Source organism: Phoca vitulina, unplaced genomic scaffold (genome assembly GCF_004348235.1).
Source record: "Phoca vitulina isolate PV1807 unplaced genomic scaffold, GSC_HSeal_1.0 scaffold33, whole genome shotgun sequence".
Classification (NCBI taxonomy): domain Eukaryota; kingdom Metazoa; phylum Chordata; class Mammalia; order Carnivora; family Phocidae; genus Phoca; species Phoca vitulina.
Window position 1 is genome coordinate 13,527,137 of NW_022589736.1, and position 14,063 is coordinate 13,541,199.

Consider the following 14,063-nt stretch of genomic DNA (forward strand, 5'->3'; position numbering starts at 1 on the left):
CAGAGTGCCAAGGTCAGCACAGCCCGGAGAGGCCTGTCAGGAACTGCATGGAGGCCCATGGTGACATGCTTCTCTGGGCCCCTGTTCGGCTTCAGCTGCGGGGCTGAGGGCGTCTCTCATCAGCTTAGGTCAGTGAAGCCTTGCTCAAGTGTCTGGAAGGTCATTTTGGTGTGTGGAAAAAGCCAATGTGAGGGGCGCCTGGGTGGCTCGGTGGGTTAAGCGTCTGCCTTTGGCTCAGGTCATGATCTCAGGGTCCTGGGATTCCAGTTCCATGGGGAATCCTTGCTCAGCGGGGAGCCTGCTTCTCCCTCTATTCCCCCCCACCTCGTGCTCTCTCTCTCTCTCTCACACTCTCTCTCTCTCTGACAAATAAATAAAATCTTAAAAAAAAAAAAAAAAAAGCAAATATGAACATCAAATCACACTCTACCAAAACAAATACTCTAGGCTCCCCACCTAAGAGACTGGCAGTTGAGAGATCTTGGTTCATCTCAAGAATATTTTTAGCCATCATAATCTTGTTTATGATTTTTTTTTTTTTTTGGTCTGGAATAGAGATGAATTCTACAAGTTCTTTTTTCTCTCTCACAAGGAGTTACCACATTGTCTTAATCTGCAGTTAAGCCAAATTTCTTTGTTTTTTAAATTTTGTTTATTTTAAGAGAGAGAGAGAGAGAGCACGCGCGTACGCAAGCAGGGGGAGGAACAGAGGGAGAGAGACAAGCAGACCTCATGCTGAGCATAGAGCCTGACGTGGGGCTCAATCCCACAGCCCTGAGATCATGACCTGAACCAAAACCAAGAATTAGTCACTCAACGGACTGAGCCACCCAGGCACCCCAAGCCCAATTTCTTTATTTAAATGAAAAACAAAACAAGGGGTGCCACGTTGGGCTCCATGCTGAGCATGGAACCTGCTTGAGATTCTCCCTCTCCCTCTGCCCCTCTCCCCACCCCCGCCTGCATTCTCTCTCTCTCTAAAATAATAAATCTAAAAAAAAATAAAACAAAAGAAAAAAGCTTCAGAACTTAATTCAGCATTTTTTTTAGGTAGCTGTTTTAGTATGAGTGTTTTAGGCTTCCTCCATTTTTTGTGTAGCCAAATGTCTTTTTCCTCTCTATATTTTCTCTTGAAATGAAACTCCTGTCCCAAATCTGCACTCCCATAGGCATATCTAGGACTGTTGATTTTCAGAACTGTTGGTAACATTTGCTATAAAAGTCTGTCATCCAGGGGTGCCTGAATGGCTCAGTGGGTGGAGCACCGACTCTTGATTCGGGCTCAGGTCATGGTCTCGGGGTCGTGAGTTCAAGCCCCATGTCAAGCTCCAAGCTCAACACAGAGTCTGCTTGAGATTTTCTCTCTTCCTCTCCCTCTGCCCCTCCCCCTGCTCATGCTCTCTCTCTCTCTCTCTCAAATAAATAAATAAAATCTTTTTAAAAATTTAAAAATAAAATCTTAAAAGTCTGTCATCCAGCTTATCTGGTTGTTCCTCTCAGAGCTCCGCTGGGACTAGGTAGACATTTCTTCTGTCATCTTCATGTAGGAGTGGACAGACATCCGCAAGGCCAGGACTTTGTCCTCCTCATGGGAGACATGTATAGCATCTGGTACAATTACTTTAGTAGACTTAACGTTTTGAATTTTCTGGTTTGAATATAATAGAAATTATTTCTTCACAATTATAATGTACATATTAGGGTAGAAATATATGTACTCTCATTCTTTTTTTTTTTTTTTAAAAGATTTTATTTATTTATTTGTCAGAGAGACAGAACACAAGCAGGGGGAGAGGCAGGCAGAGGGAGAAGCAGGCTCCCTGCCGAGTAAGGAGCCTGATGCGGGACTCAATCCCAGGACCCTGGGATCATGACCTGAGCCGAAGGCAGCTGCTTAACCGACTGAGCCACCCAGGCATCCCAGTACTCTCACATTCTTAAACAAAATGGTATTTCCCTTGGAGACTTACGGACATTACCTGAAGTCAGCATGCGGGGTAGAATGGGGGCGGGAGGTATGGTTTTCTAGAGAGTTCTTATAGATCTGGAGATTGATAGCCCAAATTGGTACATTAAAAACACCATTCATAGAAAGGGAATTTAAGGGGCACCTGGGGGGTTTAGTCGTTGGCGTCTGGCTTCGGCTTGGGTCGTGATCCTGGGGTCCTGGGACTGAGCCCCGCATTAGGCTCCCTGCTCAGCGGGGGGCCGGCTTCTCCCTCCCCCACTCCCCCTGCTTGTGTTCCTTCTCTCTCTTTGTCTCTCTCTGTCAAATAAATAAATAAAATCTTTTTTTTTTAAGAAAAGGGAATTTAAAAAAAATTTTTGGCTGTCAGCCTATTTCCTTCCAAATACTAACACAATTCTTCAATTCCCTTCTTCATTTCCTATCTACTTAGTTCTTTGGGACTAAGTTAGCAAATGCCGCTTCCAAAAGGCCCACCGGCGAAGCAGGGACCACCACTGCCAGGGCTCCCTCCCTCCTCCACGGGGGCCACGAGGCCCCTGCCTTCCTTGTTGTTGTTTTCACTCTGTGACCGCTCTATTGAGGTATCATGCACATACCAGACAGTTCACCCGTTTAAAGTATGCCCGTCGGTGGTTTCTAGTAGATTCCCAGAGTTCGGCAACCTTCATCACAATCACATTTAGAACATATCCTCCACCCCCAGAGAAACCCCTGCACCAAGTAGCAGTCACTCCCTGTTTCCCCCAACTCCCTCAGCGCTGAGCAAACACTCACCTACTTCCTGGCTCTATCGACTTGCCTATTCTCAGTCCCCTGCTTTTCATGCTCTGCCTCTTCACCAAGGCCCATGCCTTCCTCTTGCCTTCCTCTTGTCTGAGGAGGCTGCAGCACCAGCATCTCCGGGGAACTGGAGGAGTAGATAGGAACCCTCTCGCACAAGGGCACGCACCCCTTTTCTGACCCTGAATAACCTGCTCCCTTGCCCTTGGCACTCCGACTTTTCTTGGTTTCTGCCTTCATTCCTCTCCCAGGTGTAGGCAGAGGGGGGTTCATGTGGAGGGCAGCTTCTTGTTTGGGGAATTAGGCAGCAGACGGAGCCCACAGCTCTTTTTGGCTCTGCCCCTTAGGTCAGCACTCCAGGCCAGGCGGAGCGCAGACACAGTGCGTGGGGATACACGCCAGCCTCACGGCCTGTATGTGCTCCGGCCTCTAACTCCGGGGAGAGACCTCAGATGGGTTGGGGATGCAAGAATCTGAGTCTTCCAGGACCCAGGCCTCTGATCTTGAATAAGTATGTGATTAGAAACAGAAATGAATCTGATAAAAAAGCAAGAACAGACTAGTCGTAGTCTTGGCCACTCTACTGAGTAGTCGTATGACCCTTGGGGTCATTTCACTGGCCCTGAGCCCAGCGTTCACATCTTCCAGTGATGGAGCGGGGCTGACTGATCTGTGTGTTGTGTCTTTCAACCTATGGGTCCTACAGCCTGTCCAAGAACACGGAATGGTTGTGTAGGAGCTGCCCTTTCTAAGCCCATTTTCCAAATGCCATCTTACGTTGGGATTTCTTGCTCAGAGGTTGGATTAGATCTGTGGGGCTTATATACACTGTTCATAGTTTCTGTCCCTCACTCAGTGTGGGAAGTTGGCATGTGTCTTAAGCTGAAGGTGTGTTGCAGGCCAGTTGCCCATTTAATTCTGCTGTCTGTACACCTAACCAAAATAGATTATCTAAAAATCTTGTGCATAGCCCTATTGAAACACTGAGTTGGGAAAGGCAAAGTAGGAGGAAGAGGGAAGAGAGCATTAATTTATTTCCTTAGACATTTTGTTTGGTTATAGTTGTTATCATCATCATGTCATCCTAACAACATCCGTGATGGTTGTAATTATTATTTTTTTTTTTTTTTTTAAAGATTTTATTTATTTATTTGAGAGAGAGAGAACGAGAGACAGAGCATGAGAGGGAGGAGGGTCAGAGGGAGAAGCAGACTCCCTGCCGAGCAGGGAGCCCGATGCGGGACTCGATCCCGGGACTCCAGGATCATGACCTGAGCCGAAGGCAGTCGCTTAACCAACTGAGCCACCCAGGCGCCCCGATGGTTGTAATTATTAACTACAGGGACCTTTGTTATGCTAAGAGCCCTAATGATTTTTAGACTTGCAAGTTTTTTTCCATTGAATCACTGAGCTAAACTACTCTGCATGGATAGGAGAAACATTTGAAATGTCTTCGGGTGAGCCTGGGAAAGCAGGAGAGTTAGGAGCGTGTGTGCTGAACGGATGGGGGGCAGGATGGTCTGGCAAGAATAAGGTGTGTAGAGAACAGATGAGGCAGGAATGCCCTACACCATCCATGGTGACCCTCCAGATGATCCCACCAGTCTTCAAGAAACTAGAAAAATCACAATATGAATGGTGTCACTGGATTTCATATGAAGCTTTCCTGTTCTGGTTGCCAGAGGGACAAAGCAGACAGACATGTGAAGAGGCAGCTGACAGTTTGGTCCCATGACAAGACCGCCTGTAAGCTCTGGGGTGGTCTGGGGGAGGGGGCATTGGCTATATGAGGCCTCTTTTTAAGTGTGAAGTCTAGTAGAGCTGGAAAGCTGGATGATGAACAACTGTAGTTGAGAATTTAAATGAGGAGCTGATTCTACATTTTAAATCTCCCTGAAATCCCACCTCCTTCTCTCTCTTCCCATCACCCCTGCTCTGGTTTAGGTGACCTTGAAGTCTCATCCAGATTGCTTCCCACGTTTGATATTTCCCACATGATAGGCAACATGATCTCTCAAACACAGATCCACCTACCCCGTGTCCCTTTGTGTTTGACTCTCACCCACTTCTTTCAGATTATTGGCAGATATCATTTCCTCGCCCAAGTGTTCCAGATCAGACCCCTTCCCCAAAAGTGTGGATTGACACCCATTTCCTTAATACCCTGTGGTCACCTCATTGGAGCCATTTCCAGACTCTGAAGTAACTACCTCTTTTCTTATCTAAAGCCCTCATTAGATGGTCAAGTAGACAGCAAGAACATTATTTACACTGTTATATTTACATTGCCTGATGCTTAGTAGATGCTCAAATATTTGAATGTCTGATTCAGTAGATGCTATGGAGTCGGCTGGAGGGGTGGTGACATTGGAGGTGTGGTGACCACGAAGGATAGGTTAGATGTGGCCATGCGGAGACAGGCACTGCTGACATGAAAAGGCACAGGAGATGGCAGGTGGTTTGATGTGATTAGAGCATAGAGCAAGAGTTGGAACACCACAGCCTGTAGGTCAACTCTGGCCCCCCATCTGATTTTGTAAATAAAGATTTATTGTAACAAAGCTAGGCTTATTCATTAACACACTGTCTATAACTTTCACACTACATGGACAGAGTTGAGTAGTTGTCACCATAAAGCTTGCAAAGCCCAAAATATTTACTCCCTGCCCTTACAGAAAAAGTAACCACCCCTGGAATAGAGTAGAAAGGGGAGAGTAGTAGGTGATGAAATTTGAAAAGTAGGTAGGGCCAGATACTGGAATTCTCAGAATAAAGTATAAATTCCTTAGTCACATGTTCTGTAGATGATGGTACTGGGTTTTTTATTTTTATTTTTTTAAAAGATTTTATTTATTTGTCAGAGAGAGAGAGAGAGCACAAGCAGGGGGAGTGGCAAAGGGATAAGCAGGCTCCCCGCTGAGCAAGGAGCCTAATGTGGGACTCGATCCCAGAACCCTGGGATCATGACCTGAGCCAAAGGCAGATGCTTAACTGACTGAGCCACCCAGGCATCCCCGTACTGGGTTTTTAAAAACCCATTTCTCTTTCCCTTGGTCCAGCACTCAATAGAAAGTACTCAGTCAGGAACACTTTATGTCCATTTTCCCTCATGGTACCCTGCCCCTCTTCTAATGCCCCTGACACTGACCTTGTTCTTAGAGAGAAAATTGAAGCTCTCAGGGACTATCCACTGCTAGGTATGCAGACTGATCAAATTACACAGACCTAGTTAATATGAACTTGCTCTAATTTCAGCTGGAGAAAAAGTATTCTTAAATTTAGTCTTTCCTCTCCCCCACCCCCACCCCCAAAAAAATCTCAGGAAAGGTGGAGCAAAAAGATAAGCTAGGAACTAAAATTAAAATCTTAGGGCATATTGTTTCAAAAGTTGACATTTTAAAAAGAAGGGTATACAAAACCTGATCACAAAGAAAGGAAAACGACAAGCCAATCGGTCTTGTGAATACAGATGCAGAAATTCTAAACAAAATATTAGCAAATCAAATTCAGCGATGTATAAAAAAGATAACATCACGACCAGATTGGACTTGTTCCCAGGATGCAAGGTTGGTTTAATGTTTGAAAATCAATCATTGTAATTCAGTTCATTAACAGAAGAAAAGAGGAGAAGTATATAATCATGCCTCCTCAGCCTCCTCCGCCAGATGGTTCTTTCTGTGGGGAGCTGTCCGGTGTGCTGTAGGCTCTAGATCGCTCCACCCGCTAGATGCTGGTGACACCCACCCAGCTGTGACAACCAAAAGTGACTCCAGACATTGCCAAATGCTGTGTGAAGAGCAACGTCACCCCCAGCTGAGGATCACTCTAATACATAAAGAAAATGATTTGACAAAATTCAAATCCCATTCGTTATACTAAAACCAACATACTCAGCTACTCAGCAAACTAGGAATAGAAGAAAATTTTCTTAATCTGATAAAAATAATTTTAAAAAAAAATCTACAACAGGGGCGCCTGACTGGTTCAGTTGATGGAGTGTGGGACTCTTGATCTCAGGGTTGTGAGTTCAAGCCCCAGTTTGGGGGTAGACTTCACTTAAAAATAAATAAATAAACAATAAAACTTAAAAAAAAAACCCTATGGCAAACATTATACTTGATGGAGAAATATTGAAAGCTTTCCCTCTGATACTGGGACCAAGACAAAGATGCCGTTTCTATTCAGCTGACTTGAGAACCCAGCCGGTACGATAAGGCAAATGACAAAAATGAATGGGTCACAAAAGGAATGGAAAGGAGGAAATAAAAATCTCTCATTTACAGACACCACTGTGTATGTAGAAAATTGAAAACAATCTACAAATAAACTGTCCGGATCACACAGCAAATTGGTTGAATTTACTTATTACAAGATCAGTGTACTTTATATTTCTGTATACCAGCAGCAATTAGAAAAATTTTAGAGTGACACCATTTAGGGGTGCCTGCTGATTTAGTCGATGGAGCATGCAACTCTTGATCTCTGGGTTGTGAGTTTGAGCCCCACGTTGGGTGTAGAGTTTACTTAAAAAAACAACTAAAAATTAAAAAAAATTTTTTTAAAGTGACAACATTTCTGTTAGCTTCAAAAAACATCAAATACTGGGGCGCCTGGATGGCTCAGTCATTAAACGTCTGCCTTCGGCTCAGGTCATAATCCCAGGGTCCTGGGATCGAGCCCCGCATCGGGCTCCCTGCTCAGCAGGAAGCCTGCTTCTCCCTCTCCCACTCCCCCTGCTTGTGTTCCCTCTCTCACTGTGTCTCTCTGTGTCAGATAAATAAATAAAATCTTTAAAAAAAAAAACCATCAAACACCTAAGAAGACATATAATGACAACTGCATAAAATCTCAGACTTGACACTAAGACATTCTTGAGGAAAGTTGAAGAACCAAATCAATGCCTATCTAACGTTAGTGCATCAGTATTTCCCAGAGTGTATGTTAATGCACAGACCGGAGGCCCTTAATGCTTTTGATTCAGCAGATCTGAGGTAGGGCCCAAGAATTTGTAGTTCTAGGTGCTGTGCCGAGGTTCTGCGGTTGCTGGTGAAAGGACCACAGCTCGAGAGCCACTAATCTAAGTAAGTAAGGGTGTATACCATATTCGAGGATTCAAAAAACACTGGAAAATTCAGTTCTCCTCAGTTTGAGGAACTTCTGTTAGTTCCAAAGTCCCAGCAGAGGGTGTGTGTGTATCTGGGTGTATGGAAACTGACAAGCTGAATCTAAAATTTACATGGAAATAAAAAGGGCCAAAAGAGCTCGTGCAGACTTAGAGAAGAATGGCAAAACTGGAAGGCTTTAAACTGCCAGATAGCGACACTTATAATAATTAAAACAGTGTTTAAGGGGCACCTGGGTGGCTCAGTCGGTGGCACGTCTGCCTTCAGCTCAGGTCATGATCTCGGGGTCCTGGGATCGAGCCCCACATTGGGCTCCCTGCTCAGTCGGGAGTCTACTTCTCCCTTTCTCTCTGGCCCTGAACCCAACCCCACCCCTGCTCGTGCTCTCTCTCACTCGCTGTCTCTCTCTCTCAAATAAATAAATGAAATCTTTAAAAAAATAGAACTGTTTAATTGGTATACAAATAGACAAGTAGACAGATAAGAGAATTCATAAACAGACCCAACACGTCCAAGGGGACCTGTAGGGGAGAAAGGACGGTCTTTCCAAGGCATGGTGCTGGAACAATTGGGTATTACTTTAGAAAACAAAGACTCTTGACCTCACACCATACACAGAAGTTCATTCCAGATGAATTGTAGCACTGAATAGCAGAAGCCTATCCGACCAGAATGCCTATCCAACGTTAGTGCAGTGAATAGCAGCGAATAGCCAGTGAATAGCAGAAGATATTTGCAACAAATATAATCAACAAATGGTGTCTATCTAGTACGTGTAGTACTATATTTTTTATTTTTTTATTTTTTATTTTTTTTAAAGATTTTATTTATTTATTTATTTGAGAAAGAGAGAGAGAGAGAGAAACAGCATGAGAGGGGAGAGGGTCAGAGGGAGAAGCAGGCTCCCCGCCGAGCCAGGAGCCCGATGTGGGACTCAATCCCAGGACTCCGGGACCATGACCTGAGCCGAAGGCAGTCGCTTAACCAACTGAGCCACCCAGGCGCCCAGTACTATATTTTTTAAAAGACAACTTGATAGAAAGAGGAACAGGCAGCACTTTGTAAGAGGATCTCCAAATAGCCAGCTAAGTATTATGAAAAAAAAAAAAAGTGCAACACTGTTTTCTTGGGAGCGGATGGAAAATCACAATGGGACGCTGGTGCGTGCCTGCCACGGAAGGAGAGCCAGCAGGCCTGCGGGCGGGAGCGCGCCTGGGACAAGCACTCGGGAGAGCTGTTTGTCGTGTCTACCAAAGCAGACACTCCTGTGACCCCGCAGTGGTATGTGGCTTTATATCTGGCGGGTGTGTGTAGCTGCTTCTCCCTGGCCGTGCTCCGCTCTGTCTGCTGACCCAGCCCATGCCATTCCGTCTGTCTGCCCACCGAACCCGGCTGTGGGCAGTCACCTTGCCCGGAGTCCTCCTGCCTTCAGGATTAAACTAATATAGCCAAGCCGGCTTGAGAAATTTGCATGTATTCTCGGGTTAATCATACTAAAAACAAAGGAATGCCTTAAACCGTCTCTAAATTTGTAAAGCCTGCAGGCTCTCTGATGGACCTGGGAGTCAGGTGCTTTGGGTGGGTGGGCATTTGTGTAACCTCTCAGATCCCAATGTGAAAAGCATTCTCCTGCACCACCTGGGTCAACAATTTTTTTTCTTTTTTCTTTTTTTTCATTTTATTTTAAGTAGGCTCCACGCCGAGCGTGGAACCCAACCTGGGGCTTGAACTCATGACCCTGAGATCAAGACCTGAGCTGAGATCAAGAGTCAGATGCTTAACCGATGAAGCCACACCCAGGTGCCACCCACCCACCTCACGCCCCCGCTGGGGTCAGCTGTTAATCACGTTTGCTTCCACCACTTTTTTTGTTGTTTTATCAAAGTTTGCACTCATAGAGGGTCAAGTAGTTTCACAGGGTTATGAAAAGCACCCTCCTCCCATTTCCTACTCACTAGAAGACATGACTTTTTTCTTTAAGATTTTATTTGAGAGAGAGGGAGCAAGCAAGAGAGAGAGAGCACGAGCGAGGGGGGTACAGAGGGAGAGGGAGAAGCAGACTCCCCACGGAGCAGGGAGCCCGATGCAGGACTCGATCCCAGGACCCCGGGATCACGACCTGAGCCCAAAGCAGACACTTAACCGACTGAGCCACCCAGGTGCCCCTAGAGGACATAGTTTTTAACTCACCCCGTTTCTTTGTTACTTGACTTCACACCCTCCCACTGCCACTATCGACATTTTACTATATATCTTTATCCTTTCGGTATTTCTGGTGTGGGGGTAAATATTAAGTATGCATATATTTAAGTCAAATTGAGAAAGCTCCATTTTTCCATATGCATTTTTTCCACTTAGCTTTATATTCTTTTGAAAACACCGTTTATTATTCTATCTGTGAAGGTGCCTTGATTTGTTTAACCACACCCTTATTGTTGGACATTTTCGGTGGTTTCTTGTTTTGTTTGTTTTCTTGCTACTATGAATGCGAATATAATTCATATGTCTGTGTGTGTATGTGTGCTTATTACTATAGGCAAATAGATTCATAGATATATGCCTTTTCTCATAACTTTAGTTTTCTGTGGTTAATAACTGTGCAGGTTTTATTTGCTTGCTTCTCATTCTTCGCCCCCTGGAGTGCTCTGCACTGGACTGGTTGTTCACTGCACCGTTGACATCCTGGGGATGTCACCAGCATCCTGGGATTCCCTTTGGCTTTCTCTCATTCTCTCCTGGTCCCCAGCTCCCATGTCTTTGTTTACTCCTTTGTCTGGGGGAGCAACCCCACTCCCCCACCACCCTGCAGAAGCTTCGTGAGAAAGGCATACGTGGGAGATCCATTGTGTAGACCTCACCTGTCTTAAAAGCATCTTTATTTTACTACCGCCTTAATTTGGTTAGGCATAAAATTCTAGTTCTCAATTCACTCAGAATTTTGAAGGAATCATGACGTTGTTTTCTGGCTTCTGATATCGCTGCCGGGAAGTCTGTTGCTGTTTCGATTCTTGGTCTTTTGTTTTGTGACCTGATGTTCACTCTGGAAAGATTTTGGGATCTTGGTCTTCAGTATCCTGAGATTTCAGTGATGTGCCTTGACATAGGTCTGTTTCATTCTTGTTCATTTTGTTGTTCTAATGGTGACTTTTGTATCTGGAAACTCAGAGCCTTGAGTTGAGGGTCCTCTCCTTGAATTCCTTTACTTGTTTATTTTGATACTCTCTTCCCCTCTACTTTTCTGATTTATTTTTCTGGATCTCTCATTATCAGATGTTGGCCTCCCATACTTATTCTCTAATTTTCTTGTCTTCCCTGTTTTGTTTTGTTTTTTAATTGTCTATTTACTCATTTCTCTACTTTATCTTGTAGGCTTTGATTTCATTTTTCAGTTCTGCTGTCCTAGTGTTAATTTCTAAGAGCTGTTTTTGGTCCTCTGGGTTTTTGTTTTAAGAGCATTCTATTCTTGATGGATTCAGTATCTCCTCATCTCTCTGAGGACATTAATAGTCCTCTTTTAGAAATTGTTATCAATTCTGCTTAGTTTGTTTTTGTAAGTTGCTTTCTTTTCCTTTTTGTTTGTTCGGGTATGTCTTTCATGGTAAAGGGTTTTTTCAGCTGCTCAGTTTCTGCGTGTGCACATATTTAAGAGAGGACGTTGAGAAGCTGATTAGAAATTCTATGTGGGGGTTTGGTGACTGTGCTCTTCGTCTGAAGGGGGAATCTTGCTGAGCTGCTTCATTGGGGAACCGATAGGGTCGGCCCCTTTGGGCCCTTGGACATTCAGATGCCCCAGGGAAGACTTCTGGGTTTCTGTCCACAGGGCATCTGTTTGGCTTCATTTACTCCCCATTTCCATCACGATCCTTCACGATCAGCTCTCTTCAAATCCCTCTTTAACCTTCTTTAAGAAAAAACATCTAGTTTTCTGCCGGGGTGACCTCATTCCTGCTGAACCAATTCTGCTCTTTCCACCGTCCTCTTGGCCTCCCCTCCCAGAACTGCTCTGCACCCCCAGTGCCTGAGCAGGGGGCGGGGGGACTCCGCTGTCCTCAGAAGGGTGGTCACTGGCATCCGCGGCTGCCGGCTGAAACCCAGCTTCCCTGGGTCTTTGGAGTCGGTTACACCTGTCCTGCTACTGCCTAACTTCCCACATTTCGTGGCTGATGTCTCCTTTCCCATTATTTTTGTCTTTGTGATTTGTGCCTTTAAAACAATAAATCCCAGGGCGCCTGGGTGGCTCAGTCGTTAAGCGTCTGCCTTCGGCTCGGGTCATGATCCTGGGGTCCTGGGATCGAGCCCCGCATCGGGCTCCCTGCTCCGCGGGAAGCCTGCTTCTCCCTCTCCCAGTCCCCCTGCTTGTGTTCCCTCTCTCACTGTGTCTCTCTTTGTCAAAAAATAAAAAAATAAAATCTTTAAAAAAAAAAAAGGCTATGTACTAATCAAATATCCTTCCAATTTAATAAATAAATAAATAAAAATAAATCCCATTGTTTTAGTGAGGTTTCCAGAGGAAGAGGACATAAATATGTGCATTCACGTCACTATCTTCAACCAGAGATGTCCCCCACTGCTATTATGGGAAGACGTCTGAGAGCAGTCAGTTGAGAAGAGTGTTCCAAGGAGGTTTGAAGAAGAATTATTTTTTTGGTCATTGACTCACCAGGAACCATTAGGCTAGAGCTGTTAATAGGTTCTAAGACCCTGTATTTGCTGTAGCTTCTTGGCAATGTTCTTTTTCATGCAGGTACAATGGGGAGGGACATGTTTGTCCATGGGGCCCCCTGAATGGCAACTTTCCCCAACCGGAACTCTGAGAGTCGCGTGGATTCTACCTGGGGCTCTGCACAGATCCCGACTTTGTCTTATTTTTTCTCCTCAGCAAGATGACTGTTTGTTTTATCCCTTCTATTCCCAATCCCCGCACCTGTTGTATAGGATGATGAGAGCCTGAAGTACCTGACCCATGAGGAAAAGGATGTCATCCTGTTTTTTGAAGAGACCATTGATTCCCTGGAAGACGACTTTGAAGAGCAAGTCCTGTGTGATGGCCACTCTCTGGGGTCTCTGGGAGAGCGTGCTTCTGGTCAGTCTGAGCCAGGAGAGGTCATTGATTTAGTGCAGCCAGCACTGGAGGCAGGGGAACCGGAGTGCCTCCCAGCTGGGACGGAAGCAGCAGGTGAGGAGCGAAGCCCAATCCCCAGGCCTCTGGCTTGGTTCGTTAGTGTCTTCGAGGACACTGTGGTCTTCCCCTGTGTGCGGCCAGTATGGATGCTGTGCGGCCTCATCAGGTTTTTGCAGGGTAGAAGTATGCTCTTGGTAGTTTGAGTGTCCAACCAAGTGGATGCTTTCGTAGCGTATTAGGAGACAGCCCATGAAGGGAAATCCCAAAAGGGCCAAAATAAAGAATGAGACTAGCTGGCCACACGAATCGATTCGTGTATGTAGTAAAAGAGAAAGAAAATTGGAAATGACTTCCAGGTGTTAACAATTCATTTTATGAAGAAAACAGACAAGGTACTTCTATTTTAGCCCTTGGGCTTGATCTCAGATTTTGAACAATCTTATACCCCTGTTTCTCTAGTATGACTTTTCAAAGTGGGAGTATTTGGACTGAAAAGTCCGCTGGTTCAGGAAAACCGGAAAAGAGCAGACAAGAGTTTGGCTCGGCATGTAATAGGTTGTAGGTTTGTAGGTTTGCTTGATTCAGGGCGGCCTCAAAGGAGAGGCATGCTTTTTGTCTTTTGAATCCTGTGAGACCAGACAGGATGGACGAGGTGGGAGTGTCTGGCACTGTTTTTCCTGATTGGAAGAGATACTGGAAATAAATTTGGGCAAGGGGATGAGGATTGGAAGGATGAGGGAGAAACAGAAGGGAAAGGATTTTGGCTCTTACTACAAAACACTGCCTTTTGTCACAAGCCTCTAGAAATATATTTTCTTTCGTGTGTGTGTGTGTGTATGTGTGTGCAAGGCCGTGTGTTACATCAAATTTCATAGACCAGGGTTCTCGACTCCAGGTGTGGAGTTCCGTGTGCAGCCACATCAGCAAAGGAGAGACTGAATAAGAATTTCCCATTTTTATCACACTTCTTTGAAGTGTAGTTCCTACAGCTAACTTGAACCTGCTGATCCTTTAAAAATGCCAGATCGTATACTTGTGCCAAGGGAAACACTTAGCGAGGGAAAGCCGC

The 14,063-nt window shown here is 45.1% G+C and overlaps 1 protein-coding gene across 3 annotated transcripts in view; it reads left to right on the plus strand.

Annotated features, from left to right (window-relative positions):
- PROSER2 (proline and serine rich 2) overlaps window positions 1-14,063 on the plus strand; it is a 45,666-nt gene that overhangs the window by 27,914 nt on the left and 3,689 nt on the right. For all 3 annotated transcript variants that reach the window (XM_032425908.1, XM_032425907.1, XM_032425906.1), the window contains one exon: window positions 12,808-13,048. In XM_032425908.1, coding sequence (XP_032281799.1) covers window positions 12,808-13,048 — 241 coding nt within the window. The remainder of the gene's footprint in view (window positions 1-12,807; window positions 13,049-14,063) is intronic.